General features: G+C 43.5%; 5 protein-coding genes and 1 non-coding gene across 6 annotated transcripts; 4 read left to right on the top strand and 2 right to left on the bottom strand.

Moving 5' to 3' along the window:
* Window positions 1-4,021: 4,021 nt before the first annotated feature.
* On the top strand, window positions 4,022-5,234 carry CLUP02_16901 (abscisic acid ABA receptor; the record flags this gene model as incomplete). The annotated part of the gene is made up of 5 exons (XM_049295819.1): window positions 4,022-4,120; window positions 4,183-4,296; window positions 4,361-4,812; window positions 4,874-5,080; window positions 5,153-5,234. The coding sequence occupies 5 exons, from the start codon at window positions 4,022-4,024 to the stop codon at window positions 5,232-5,234; spliced, it is 954 nt and encodes a 317-aa protein (XP_049152966.1).
* Window positions 5,235-5,390: 156 nt separating this feature from the next.
* Window positions 5,391-6,981, bottom strand: CLUP02_16900 (uncharacterized protein; the record flags this gene model as incomplete). The annotated part of the gene is made up of 5 exons (XM_049295818.1): window positions 5,391-5,817; window positions 5,930-5,960; window positions 6,016-6,080; window positions 6,183-6,300; window positions 6,369-6,981. The coding sequence occupies 5 exons, from the start codon at window positions 6,979-6,981 to the stop codon at window positions 5,391-5,393; spliced, it is 1,254 nt and encodes a 417-aa protein (XP_049152965.1).
* Window positions 6,982-7,027: 46 nt separating this feature from the next.
* On the bottom strand, window positions 7,028-8,137 carry CLUP02_16899 (uncharacterized protein; the record flags this gene model as incomplete). Its single annotated transcript, XM_049295817.1, has 7 exons — window positions 7,028-7,221; window positions 7,306-7,378; window positions 7,431-7,564; window positions 7,598-7,634; window positions 7,697-7,786; window positions 7,903-8,038; window positions 8,070-8,137. 7 exons carry the CDS (start codon window positions 8,135-8,137, stop codon window positions 7,028-7,030), a joined length of 732 nt encoding a protein of 243 aa, XP_049152964.1.
* A 1,569-nt stretch (window positions 8,138-9,706) lies between these two features.
* CLUP02_16898 (glycosyl hydrolase family 61) lies at window positions 9,707-10,800 on the top strand (the record flags this gene model as incomplete). Its single annotated transcript, XM_049295816.1, has 3 exons — window positions 9,707-10,010; window positions 10,100-10,358; window positions 10,425-10,800. 3 exons carry the CDS (start codon window positions 9,707-9,709, stop codon window positions 10,798-10,800), a joined length of 939 nt encoding a protein of 312 aa, XP_049152963.1.
* A 501-nt stretch (window positions 10,801-11,301) lies between these two features.
* Window positions 11,302-11,396, top strand: CLUP02_tRNA313. Its single transcript has one exon. It is a non-coding gene; the product is annotated as a tRNA-Ile (tRNA).
* Window positions 11,397-12,330: 934 nt separating this feature from the next.
* Window positions 12,331-13,714, top strand: CLUP02_16897 (zinc-binding dehydrogenase; the record flags this gene model as incomplete). Its single annotated transcript, XM_049295815.1, has 3 exons — window positions 12,331-13,251; window positions 13,315-13,464; window positions 13,664-13,714. The coding sequence occupies 3 exons, from the start codon at window positions 12,331-12,333 to the stop codon at window positions 13,712-13,714; spliced, it is 1,122 nt and encodes a 373-aa protein (XP_049152962.1).
* Between the last annotated feature and the right edge of the window lie 375 nt (window positions 13,715-14,089).

The raw sequence follows: 14,089 nt of genomic DNA, 5'->3' as shown, positions 1-14,089 counted from the left end.
AGGACTATTAGATTAGTAAGTAGTCTAGCTATATTAGGGGGATATAGTCTAGTTACTTTTTACTTATTTCGTATATTTAACAACGTTAAACTAGCTAAACGAGCTTTTTAGTAATAGCTTAAAAAGTACTACTTTTTAATAATAGTAAAATTATTTACTATATCCTCTTTACTAAGCTCCTTCTTATACTTAAACTTAATAGGTCTAAAAATAGCTATATTTAACGGCTAGAGGATATAGGAAGTATATAGTAGTAAGAATAGTAAGTAGATATTATTTTTATAGTATTCCTATATAAATTCTATCGTCGTATAACTCTTATAGCTATTTAAAACTAATAGTCGAGGCTTATTAAGTATACTAAGCCCCCTAAGGGGGGGGGTTTTAGTTTATAATAAGAATACTATTTTTAACTATTTAAAGGTAGTCTTATTAGTTATTTAACTATTATTTATTATTATAAACTCCTAACTAATATAAGGGTTAAGTTTAAGTAGAAACTACTATTACTATACCGACTTTTTTTTATATATAACTAGTAGTTTAATAGCTCGACTATTAGTAGAGATATACTCGATTATAAATACTTAAGTACGCGAACTAAGCTCTTTTTTTTGTATTATTATAGTCTCTATTTTACTTAAAACTAGGCTATTAAATCCCTTACCCTCTAAGATACTAATCTTATTTATATTATACTAATTAGCCTATTTAATATTACTAATCTTTAGTATATTAAGTAATTTAAATTATAACTTAATTATATTAGTAATAGCCCTATTTAGATACTTCGAATTAATAATACGACTTTTCTAAACTTTAATTAATAAGTTCCTCTTTAAAAAAGCGTCTATTTATCTCTTTTTAAAAGGATTTATATCCCCCTAGGATCTTAGAACTTACTTAGCAAATTTTATAAGTTATTTATAAGTTAGTATAATGCCTAGATTATACTAAATACGAACTTATTAAACTAGCTAGTTTTTTTATTATAGAAAAAGCTTTTAGAGGTCTACGAATACTATTACCCTTATTTAGTAGCCTCTCCTATAGTTACGAAGAGTTAACTTTAGAACTCCGAACTTAATCGAGGCCCGATTAACGAAGAGACCTTTTTTAATAGCCTTAAGAGCCTAAATAACTTTATTTTTAATATACGAGACTGTTATATATTAATAAATAAGTATATAAAAAAGAATTATATTTAGACGATTTTTATAATTATTATAGTGGTTTGAAAATCGTAGGTAGGGTTTTAATACGGTAGCTGGGATGGAGAAATAGGGTAGCTAAAAGGGGGGGGTGGCTAAAAGGGGGTGGGTCGACTTATATAGCTAAAAATCGTACCTATTAAAGCGTACTATAATATTAGAAAAGTAAAAAGGGTATATTAATAGTTAAAAAGGGCGTTTAGAATTATTAAAAAAGAAAATCCGGATTTTACTAATAACGAATGCTTTTAGATAGTACTTAAATATTATAACGATACTATAGGGCCTAACGGACTTATATTAACGCTATTAATATTTAGAGTATATTTAAGAACAACTTTAGCCTTATTACCGTTACTAAATATAAGTTAACGAGCCTAAGTAATTAAAAAAGTAATATAAGTACTATGCGAGGTAAGTATAAGAAAGTAAGTTAACGAGGTAATTATTATATATAATAGGCCTAATATAGGAAGTAATTTAAATATACCGCTAAATTTAGATATATAAGTATAGTACGAAATTACTTAATAATAAGCTAAGCTATATAAATTAATTTTTATTAATAAGCGCTCTTATATAATTACGAAAGATTATAACTAGCTATTCGAAGTATTAATTATAGTAATTAGACTATATTATATAAATCTTAACGAGGTAACTTTTAACTTATAAAAAAAAAAAGAGCTAGGGGAAACTATATAACCCGTAGTAGAGGTATAGAAAATTATCCTTAATAAAATCGTTATAATAGTATTAATAAATAATAAGGAAGAGGAAATTACTAAAAGGGTACTAATATTACTAGCGAGACGTTACGGAAGACTACGATAGTAAACCCTAACGTAGTAATTTATTATTAATAACGAGGTAATTAATACTTTTTATATAGTAAAAAAAAAAGCCGATTTTAAGCTAGCGGTTAAACTACGTAAGGAAGGCGTAATTATAATTATTAAAAAGCTATATAAAGGATTAGATTTTATTAAAGTAAATACTCTTTGCGATCGAAGGGTCTATTAATTTATTTTATATAACTTAAAAAAATATATAAACCTTGATATATTTAAATTACGAATAGTTTATAAGATTAAAAAGAAAGGAATACCCTAGCTATATAAGAAGTCTAGATACGTAATTTAGGGGTATAGCGATATTCAAAAAGCGATATTACTTATATAATTACTTACTATATAGCGCTATAGTTAATAATTAATAATAATATTAATAATATTGCTATAGAAGAAGGGATACGAGATTTAGAGCTATAATATTACTTAGGCCTATACTTAATTAGCTATAGGGCTTATAAAGAAAATCCTAGCTTATTTATTAAAAGAAATAGTTAATAAGTACCTAAAAAGTACGATTATTAAAGTACTTAAGCTATTATATGGGCTCGTAGAATTGGGTACTTATTAGTAAGCTATATATTACGATTTTTATATTAATTAATTATTAATAATTATTTCTATATACGACCCGTACTTATTAATTATAAAGTATAAAAGTAACTAATTTAGGATTATTAAAATATAGACTAACGATATATTAGGCCTATTTAATATTAACTTTATAAAAAAAGAAAATAAAGAGTTTTAAAAAGCGGGTTTTATAACAAAGCTAAAAAAGGTCTTTATAATAAATACCCCCTTAGTATTTAATAGCAGGATTTTTATAATTAAAAAGGAAACTATTATTTTCTAATAAAAGGGGTAGGGTAAGAAGATTAACCTCGTCGATTTAAATATAACTAATATTAAAAAGTAATATAAGGCTAAGCTCGTACGAAGGGTATATATTATAAGTATTTATTAACTTAAGGTAATTTTTAATTACGCTAGGGTAATATAAGCTATAAATTTAACTAAACGAGACGTCGAAGTACTTAATAAGTAGCTTAAATAATAATAAACGAATCTCAATTAAAGTCTTATTTATTACTTAATTAACCTTATAACTAGTAAGCTCTATATCTTTATTAATAAGTTATTTATAAATAATAATAACCTTATTTTATAATTAGGGTATATTATTATTTTAGCTAACGAGAGTATAAGTAAGAGTAAATTTACTATATATAATAATATAATTTATTACTTATTAACTAAAAGTAAGTAAATAATAAGAAGTATATTAGTATTAGAGGTCTATAATATAATTAACGACGTTAACTTCTCTTATATAATTTTTTTAACGCTAAAGAAGATTACTAATCGAATTAGCTTTTTACTTATTTTAATAATTATTTATATTAATTCTTACTTATTATACGAATACTTTATTAAATTAAGAACGATAAAGAAAAAGAGGCTTATAATTAATATTATAGCTTTTAAATAATTATATAAAAGGTATAAGATACTTAAAATCCGTTAAATCAATAATAAAAATAACCTCGTAAACGCTTTTATAAAAGTAATACTAAATAAGGGATTAAAGTAATTCGTAAGTAATAAAAAAGTTATTATATAAATAGAAAGATAGGTTATATAAAAAGAGTAAAGAAAAGGGGAAAAAGGAGACGATTTAATAAACGGGCCCGAGGTTAAATTATACCTCTAACCGTAGTAGTTAAATTAATAAAAAAAAAAGAAAGTTAGTATTAAATTAAAAATCTAATTTAACCGTAGTATATAGCCGATTACGCAGGGGCTAATTAGGGGCCTTATTTACAATTATTATAACTAGCCTAACCTATAATTAGAACCTCCTTTTTACACTTACTACGTAAATATTTATATAGTTCAATTAATCTCTTCGTTAACTACGGTTCGAACTAACTACCCTGTAATAGGGATACTAATACTATGAGTCTCATCCCAAAATTAGAATCCAGAGTCAGTCACTCCAACATTGGGCAGCCGCATATATCGCGGCCGAGCGTGAAGCGGGAGATTCAGCGCCTTGTGGCCTTGCATGCAAAAGCGCTGCCTTTTGGGCGGTGCAAACAATCCTGGACGAATCAAAGGCGCCAAAGCTACGAGAAGTGCTAGAAAGGCTTGCCGACGAAGACGACCATCCATATGAGCTGCTTTTCGGCTATGCTGGTATCTTGTACATGATCCGCGCCGTCGAGTCCGCGGTACGTGTCCGACTTGCGGGTTTTTATTCATTCTCAACGTGAAGTTGACAACAGCATACATCAGAGACCGGGAACGGCAAGTCAACTTAACACCGCTAAAGTCCGAATCGTCGAAAAGACACTTGGCGCAGGGCCCTTATGGACGTGGCGCGGGAAGCGCTATATCGGTGCCGTCCACGGTGACATTGGCATCTTGACCCAACTCATACTGACAGACCCGAAGCTTGCGGAGAACCCGATTATCCTGGGCTCACTTAAGCGGATGCTTGAAGTACAGCGAGAAAATGGTAATTGGGAGACGAAAGACGACCCAGGTAATACCATCTACGAGGGTCTTACTCAATTCTGCCATGGAGCGCCTGGGTTTGTTCTCTCGCTCGTGCACCTTGAGAAGTTCTTCCCAGACTTGAAGGAAAAAATTGGCAAAGCTCTTCAGCTTGGCAGAGAGTTCATCTGGAAGGAAGGCCTTTTGCGTAAAGAGCCTTGTCTGTGTCACGGAGCACTCGGTAATTCTCTGTGAGTAAAGCATGATAGCCTCGGTTTCGGATTCTTATACAGTCACTTACACTTTGGACAGGGCTTTTCCGCCGGGGAAAGAACGGGACCACTTCCTGGCTTGGTCGCTGCCGTCCAAAGTTGCGGAAGAGCGCGAGCGGGACAGGACGCTTTTCGCACCTGAGGACGGGGCGCGCCTGGCAACGTTCTTCGACTACCTGCCTAGCGCAGCTTGGACATACATGGTTTGCGGAGAGGAAATTCCCGGGTTCATTCTCTACACTGATGTGTAAGTGTCCAAGTAACGTATAATGCAGAGTAGGGCGGCGCAACTCTAGGCAGTGAAAACGACTACACGCAGTAAGATTTCTCAGCCTCAGTCGTTGCACACTTCATGTAAGGTTGCTGTAGAGGAGATTTTGGTTGCGACTGAACTTTGTTAAGGAAGAAGAGAACGTTACACGGGAATATCGTCTGAAGGTCGCACCTCGACTTGTTTCATTGCCACAACTCTAACATAAATGTGAGCTAATCACTACTCTGATCATTAAGTACATATAAGGGTATTGGTCTTTCGTTATCTGTCATCACCCGTGCCGTCATTGAGGCGGAAAAGCCGGATGATCCGGTGGACGAGTTGCAGATCTCACCACCACCGTCGTCGTGATTGACCCATCGGGCCCATGATCCTTTACTATCCTGAACTTCTCCGCATCCGGCAATTCCGAAACCCATGTATCGGATGTGCAGGATCTCTTCACTGTAGTTCTGCTGTAGGCAATCTCAAATTCCTTCTCGATCATGATCATCTCAAGACCCTGTGGAGATAGGCTGAAATCTCTTGCGGCCTCAAGGTCGCCACATATGGGACCAGGCCATAGCTTCCTTCTCGAGGCGGTAGAGGTCGGTGAAGCCGGGATAGTTGGAGATGGCATCGGCGTTGAGAAGTGCCCTGGGAAGAGATGATCGACCAGAGGCTGTAGTGCTGGAATACATGCGGCGATAATGACGACGTCTGCCTCAAGACTATGTTCAACGTCAGCTATCTTTAATTTACCTGGATCTGAACCTCAAGACATCTTTGAGCCTTCATCTCGTTCTTCAAGACAGTTCTTGGGTCGTATCATCGATGCCTTACCTCGTCCATATTACAAGGTCCGCTGAGTCGTCTGTATCCAATGATCAGCCCTCACGTACGCCAATCAGAAGTAGAGTCCTACTCACAAGTGAAGTCGGGGCTTCCTAGGGACTTTAGTCTTGTGCACTTGAATAAGGCGGTAAACAATGCACTGGTGTAAAAGTTAGCTCCCGATATCTTCATTGTCTCATATACGGCTTCAAGAGTCTCCAGGTCGTGCTAGGGAGGCATTTCGGTGCCCGGCTTGACTTACAGTAGACCCAGAACAAGAGAAATCGTGATAGCCAGCCTCTTTCTTCGTGCAATCTTCAGCCTCCGAACGGATAGTGCCACGTAGATGGCGAGATAAGCATTCGTAGCAGCGGATATGCCTAGATATGTCACGCTGGTTAGTTAATCCGCTCTACGTCCGGCGCTATTTCGATAGAACTAAACCCACCACTCGTTGATATTGAGTATGCAACCGCTCTCTCCGGGCCTAGACAGGCGGTTTTTGTGTACGTGATGTTCACCACAGCTTCTTGCGGACACTCCGCAAAGAGCCCAATCACATTTCCGAGCAATCCGACGCAGCATAATAAGCCCAGTGTCCAAAGAAAAAGTCGGTGAAGTCGTCTTGGGTTGAGTAATCGGTTCATCAGCGCCACTACGGCGAGCTTCGGCAAAGCCAGCGCAATGATTCCAAAGCCAAATGAAAATATTGTCCATCTTAGTGTCTCTTCTTTCTGCTCATCAGTGAGCATACCAACGTGTTTCCCATTACCGAGCGCGACAGCCTTCAGCGTCGTCCCAGTCGCCGTCCATCCCGCCACCACCGCTGCCAGGAGAATCCCATCGTCATATTGAATCCGGCGCTGGATCCATCCCTTGACGTACAACCGCGCAAACGCGAATAACGTAGATATGATGGTTGTCGGAACCACTGTTGCTACTATTATGGCGCCAATGTCGTGGTTATCGACGACATCGTCAGAGGGGTCGACGTCGCGCGGTAGTATGGGAAACAGTGGTATCGTCGCTCGGGTTATCGTTTTGTACAACAAGTACATCATACGCGCAGGCGTGGTGTCATTCGATCATTGAGACAAGGAACAAACATTACATGCCCGTATTCGGTCGTATTCTGCCAACGTGGGTACAGTAATGAGGGACGACCAGAAATGGGTTGATGGTTTTGGGAAGAGTGAGGGGGACAGTAGGTACAGCAGACAGTAAGTGAAAAGAGTAAAACTCGAAACCTTGTTCTAGAAAGAAGGACGGGATCACGCACATTGTCTCACGGACCTGAGCAGCTACAGGCGATAGGTCGCAGAAATGCGTGTCTGAGGGTAAGCCCATTCCCCATCATCCGATTACATGGTTGGGTGAAAGCAAACTTAGTTTCTTCGGCCTGGCGCCGTTTCCTTCAGGCGGAACAAAGTCTCCAAGCCAAGGAGGATGAACCGATGACTAAATTACAAAGCGTTGTGGGACCGAAAACCTGCTGCAAACAGCAGTCGACCCAGGTATCCAGGTTCCCGGAAAGCCATCGATTCTGACATCGACAAAGAAACACATTCAAAGCCGCGGCAGCCACGATCGCCAGTTCATGTAGCGAGACGCGGGAGCCGGAGCTAGTCCAGAAGCGATATTGAGCTAACAACGTCAGCACTTGTTCGGGGTGTCTACTTGCGGACCGATTCCGAGGACATGGCCAGTAATTTGTCTTGATGTCAGATGTCAGAATCCGAAGAACAAGAACAACGTTTCTCGCAATAGGCAACTTACTAGTGTCGCAATGCCGTGAAGCCGGGGAAGGCTCCGAGCTCGTTTAGCCGCCTGATCAGACGTTCCGAGACGTTGACTGGCACCTCCTGGCTACGACTAGCACAACCAAGAGGGGTTGGCCTAGCTCGCTTCAGCATCCTACTAATCTTGTTCATTCCAAGACAAGACACGGTTCAACATTCTGCCCAGCTAGCCGCGAGTCTTACAAAGAGCCATTGAGCGCCAAGATGATAGTTCATTACGTACCCCATAGCCAGCTCATCAGATCGACAGCACCTAAGGTCCAGACCCTCTCGAGTGCTCGCTTCCCGGAGTGTGAATTGAGTGCCTTTGATCTCCAGCCTTGAGGGAAAATGGCGGGTATCAGCGTCACCTAAACAGCAACTCGTTCATTGGGGCTGCGGCTTTCTGATGGCTTGATGACAATGGGGCCCTCTGCATCGCGAAGCTACGTCTCGCAAGCTACTAAGTACCGTAGATGATTACTCCCATGGACTATGCATTTTGCCCACAACTTAATTCGACTCACTTTCGAAGACCTAGCAGCTTTTCTGATTAGTTTGGTTGTGGTAATCCTGGAAATCATCAATGGGTAGGCAAACTTGCTAAACATATCAAGAGACGCGAGTAAAGCTTATTTCGAGGTCAAGGTTCTAAAGCCATGTGGGAGTCAGGGCATACTCTAATACCAGCATTGACCAGGTACTGAACATTGGAGAAATGGCGGTAGACTCTCGTCTCAGTCTAGGCTATCCCCGTCGTTTTCTCGACGCTGAAGTCATTTGCGCCCGAGAGCCTCGGAATCATTGGTTGCTCCACGCGAGGAAGCAAGTCTGAAACACAGACCAGACTGCAGATTTTCGAACTTTTGCCTTCTCGGCCTCTTCGTAAAATGTGGTCTCCGTCTGCCGGCCGGTCACCGATCGCGACCCTCTTCGCGCCGGTCATGACAGCGAGGTGGGGCAAATGGAATCGAGAAAAGCCCCATGCCGAGAAAGGAGGTAGTTCGGGTGAGCCTCCATGACGAAGTCGAAAGAGGACCCTTTAGGATAAGAACCGATGGCATCCAGCGTGTCACCCATAGGTCATCTTGATTGCAGCACCTCATCAAAGACATGGTTCGCAACGGCAAATGCTTTTACGTATGGCTGATCCAAAAATCAGCGCTATGACAGCGTGACTCCATTGCCTGTCTCGTGGATGTTGGTCACGATAGCCTCGTTGCGCCCAGCAGGCAGGCAAGTCAAAGTGTTAGGGTTAAATAGATCCGAGAGAGCTTCTTAACTGAGCAGAGACTCGAGAATTTGATGGAAAGTGAAGTTCGAAAAGCTCGATCACCGTATTCAGTGGCGGGTCCGATCCATCATGATGGTTCCTGACATCTGTTAGTTTAGTTTGACAGCAAGCCGCTAGTCTCAGTTTCTAACAGCCACAATTAAGCGATGCTCAACAGGTGTTCAGTCCTGATAGAAGTACTCGCTTGTCTTCCGGTGTCCTGACTTTGTGGATCGGGGCCCGAGCGGATCGACCAGAGCTGCCAACGATATAAGCGAGGTTGTAAGAAGCAAACATGCTTGCCAGGGTACAACTCCCTTCGCCGCATCAAGGGATGCAAACCTCAGATTACAATCAAGAAGAGGTATTTGAAGACATGGGCTAGAACAAAGAAGGCATTGTGGCCTCGCGGGTAAGCGCAGCTACCAAAACTCGGTTGCAGTCCCGGACGAGTCTCACTGCCTCACGCCCCCTGGCTTGTATGGCATATATTACCCAGGCAAGAGATTTCGAGACTCATGAGATGCCGCCAAACTCAACAACATATTGCATTTGGAATGAGTATCTCCCTTCAAACATCCACCAAATCGGAGGATGTAGCCATTGCAGGCTTGACATAGTTCCAATATGCGTCTATAAGAACGGCCAATCATCCACAGATTGAGCTTGAATGTGGTATCGACCAACCGCTATACCAAGCTTCGACCAGAGCTCAACGACGCGAAATTTTTGAACATGAGACCCTCAAGTGTTTTCTTCAGCCTTGTTGCCGTCGTGTCTGGGCATACAATTTTCCAGAAGCTCTCCATCAATGGAGTTGACCAAGGAGCATTGAAGGGGGTTCGAGCACCTTCAAGCAACAACCCCATTCAGAATGTCAACGATGCCGGTTTCGCCTGCAACAACAACATCCAGTACAAGGACAACAATATTGTGTCCATCGCCGCTGGTGCAAAGATCGGTGCTTGGTGGGGGCACGTCATCGGAGGTGCTCAAGGCACAAACGACGCCGATAATCCCATCGCGGCAAGCCATAAAGGTGGAACCCTGAGCCTTGACTTTCTTTGCCGCATTATGTTCTTTTCGAATCCTGAATGTACAGAAGTACTGACCCGGATGTAATAACAGGCCCAATTGTTGTCTACCTAGCCAAAGTCAGCAACGCTGCTAGCGCTGGCACGACGGGCCTCACTTGGTTCAAGATTGCCGAAGCCGGCCTGAGCGGAAGTACATGGGCGGTTGACACCATGATCGCAAACAATGGCTGGCACTACTTCACTCTCCCCTCATGTGTAGCTCCTGGGGACTACCTACTTCGCGTTGAGATCATTGCCCTTCACTCTGCCTCAACACAGGGAGAGGCCCAATTCTATATGGAATGCGCCCAGTAAGTTGTAACCACATTGTATAAGGTCTGGAGAGAGTTGATGACTCCTAACACAAAGTGCTTTAGAATTCGAGTGACTGGCTCAGGCACCAATGCGGGCTCCAATACTGTCAAGTTTCCCGGCGCCTACTCCGCGACCGACCCAGGCATTCTTATCAACATCTACGATAATTCTGGCAAGCCAACAAACGGCGGCCGCTCATACAAGATCCCGGGCCCTCCGGTCCTTAGCTGTTCAGGTTCTGGAAATTCTGGAAGTGGCAATGGGTCCCCTGCTGTTCCCAGCTCCGCTCCTGTATCGAGCTCTCCCCCGTCAAGCAGCGACAGCAAGACTGTGGCTTTATATGGGCAGTGCGGCGGTCAAGGATGGACTGGCGGTACGACCTGTTCTCAGGGAACTTGCAAAGTCTCGAATCAGTACTATAGCCAGTGCCTGCCTTGAGTTTTGGATCTTGAGAGTCCCAGCTAGCCCTTTGGAAAGAGTAATCTTGGTCTTCTGGGTTCAAGCTGCGCGCGTTGATCGGGGGTTACATGTACATCCTGAACAAAACCGGCCTGTAGCCACATACTGCTGCATGGGCTCATCAACCAATAGATAGGTTGACGACATAGACATGGTCATCATTGGATTACTACCTTGGTCAATGTGCCTGGGGCGTGCCAGACTTGTCAGTAGGCAACACCCGCAATCTATTGTGAAGTGTCCAAGTTAGAGCATTGAAGAGCTGATGTGCCACAAAGCCAATCAGCTCAAACTCAATACAGTATCAATACCAGGCATCAAGATTGACGGTCAGATAAGCCAACTGCCTCGTACCGCCTGTGGACTGTGCTATTTTGATATTCTTCTCCGTTGGAGTGTGTGGAGCCGCAACTCTGAACGAAAATCACGCAGTGGATCCAAACTACACACCCTTGGGCTTCAGGATCTTCATCAGCAACTGGTCGGTTAGCTCAGTTGGTTAGAGCGTGGTACTAATATTTCATCAGAAATATTCTGTAATGCCAAGGCCGGGAGTTCAAGCCTCCCACTGATCATTATCTTTTGCATTGGATGCCTAGGACGCTTCTCAACCCTTGGAATTCACTTTTGCGAGTTTTAGCCAAGTTTTGCTCCAATGGAATGTGTGCCGGTGAGCCCAACGTTTAAACCCGGAACTATGGGGACAGTGGAGTACGCACCCGGATCGGCAGTCTTGTTTCTCGCCGGTTCTCGCCGAGTCACACTTCTTCCGCTTAGGGACGTCGGACCGGAACTGTCCACACTTTTCACTGATGATTCCAAGGAAGAGAAACTGCCAGAGAAGAGAACCTGCTGCCTGCGGTATTCCTTAATGACATGTCGATCAAAGTAGGACTGGGCAGACGGGGGCGTTCTCTCGGCGCCGAAGAAGGCCGGCCACGGCTCGAATGTTTATGAAAGCACATTCCACCCGGCTCCCGGCACCGGTGGCATACGTCGCCGCGGCGTTCATCTCAACATGAGCAACAACGCATAAATGTATACGCGCACGAGCCAGATGCTGCACACGGACAACAGCAGGAAAAACAAGAGGAAATGCCACAATGCCCCGACATTCTTGAGACGATCGTAAGCGTTTTTGCCACGGCGACGGGCCCAGCCAGGATTGGTAAGCCCCCCTCTCCCCGCAGAGCTGCCATCATCGTAAGGGGCGACGAAGACAGCTGCTAGTAAACGGACTAAACATGCACGATGCTGTCATCAGACCCCTGACCCAAGAGCAGAATCCAAAGCTGATTCTTCCATCTTTCTCCAGCAGAAATCTGCATCTCTTGTGAACGAACCATTCGGCTTGTCGATGAGCCCCGTATGATCGCCAGTGGGTCCTGATCTTCGAGCTTCTCTACGACCTAAAACCCCAGCTGGTTCCTCTCCTTATCCTCGTTGAAGAAACTTTTTTGGGGAAGCTCCAAAAGTGAGAACAAGAGCGGAAACAAAGAAACGCCCAATATGGAAATCGAAATCCCGGCTATCCATCCAGCAGTAGCAGTCAAGGCTCCGAGAGAGCCTCTGATCCTCATCGATGCCCCCACATATCCACCCGACGCCGGCGAGGTCATTGTCCAGGTAGAATGGACCTCCTCCACGCCCTATCATCTGCACCAAGCAGATGGCGGCTTGTTGATCGACATGTTCCCCCGCATCCTGGGCGACACCTTTGTAGGGACGGTACTCCTAGTCGGGCCCGGGCCGCACCACGTCGACCTCGAAGTCGGAGACAAAGTTCTGGGGTACTCATTCCGCGACGACAAGGACGGCAAGGAAAAGGCTGCTCAAACCCTCATCACCGTCCCCACTTTCTTGCTGGGGAAGATGCCCAAGGGGCTGACGATGCAAGAAGCCGTGACTGTGCCCGACAACATCGTTACAGTCTTCCAGGCCGCTGTTGATCTCGGACTGCCGCTCCCGTGGCCTATCCCGGAAGGGTGGACACCCCCGGAAGCGGATGCGCCGATCCTGTTGTGGGGCGGGTCCGGATCAGTTGGCATGTACTCCATCGAGGTGTTCCGGCACTGGGGGTACAAGAATCTCATTGTGGTTGCGAGCGGGAAACACCACGAGTACCTCACCTCGCTAGGCGCGACGGTTTGCTTCGACTATCGAGATAAACACGTCGTCCAGAGCATCCGGGATCATGTAGGTCCCAAGGGTGTCCCCTATGTTATTGATTGCATTGGACACTTGTCAGGATCTCTCGGACCCATTACCCATTTGGCGGACCGAGGCACCAAGGTTGCGGTCATGCTCCCCGTCGTCATCAAAGACCCGACAGAGATCGAAGCTCCTGTATATCAGATGACAGAGCCCGCAGAAGGGCAATGGAAAGAAGGTGTTGTCGTGAAAGGTGTCAGAACACATTTCTATCTCAAGGTATTCCATCCTTCTCTTGAAAGATCTTTGGATACATTGGTTACTGACCGAAGTTTGATGCAGAACAAACTATTCAAGGACAAGATGCAATGTGAGATAATACCATCATTGCTGGAGCAAAAGGTGGTGAGGCCAAACCCGCAAAGGATAGTCGAAGGAGACACGTTATTGGAGCGGGCTCAAGATGCCATTGTGCTCCTGCGGAACAAGGCTGTGAGTGGCGAGAGACTTGTTTGGAGAGTGTCAGAGAATGAAGCAATTGTTTAGTGATGTTCACCAAAAAGCTGTGCTCTTACTTAGCATAAAAGGAAGCGTTCGGATAAAAGGGCCGGATGGGGTTTGCTATTTTTCAGTGGCCCATGTTCACAGTGACAAAACTGGTCTGAGTCTCGACGTATGGCTTCTGCTATAGCTTATTATGCTCTTCAGCAACGGCAATATTTCGGAGTCTTGGCGAAGTTGAAGGTACCAGGGATATTTCGCATGTCCTCCGGGACACCACTAAATGCAGTCCGGGAAAGAAATCGGGATGGAAAGGAAGGCTACCATGCAGACAAAGGCACAATGGAAAGAAGTGTGTGTCGTCATGAGCCCAAAGTGGTATTCGAATCCACCGGAAGTTGAAGCTATGCCACCGCGGCGACCCCGAAAGCGCGTGGTAAGTACGCTTCCGTATGAGGTCCATAAAATTTCTCTCTTAAGCTGGTGATGCCAGATTTGGTGGCTCGTTCCGGCGGAAAGCGAATTGTGGAACTTACATTCGAACATTTACATACTCGCAACGTTCTTTGAAGGCTATAAAACACTGCTGCTCAGATTTCCTGGAAGTCTGTATACT

Source organism: Colletotrichum lupini, chromosome 9 (genome assembly GCF_023278565.1).
Source record: "Colletotrichum lupini chromosome 9, complete sequence".
Taxonomy (NCBI): domain Eukaryota; kingdom Fungi; phylum Ascomycota; class Sordariomycetes; order Glomerellales; family Glomerellaceae; genus Colletotrichum; species Colletotrichum lupini.
This window is presented reverse-complemented; position numbering and strand designations above follow the sequence as displayed.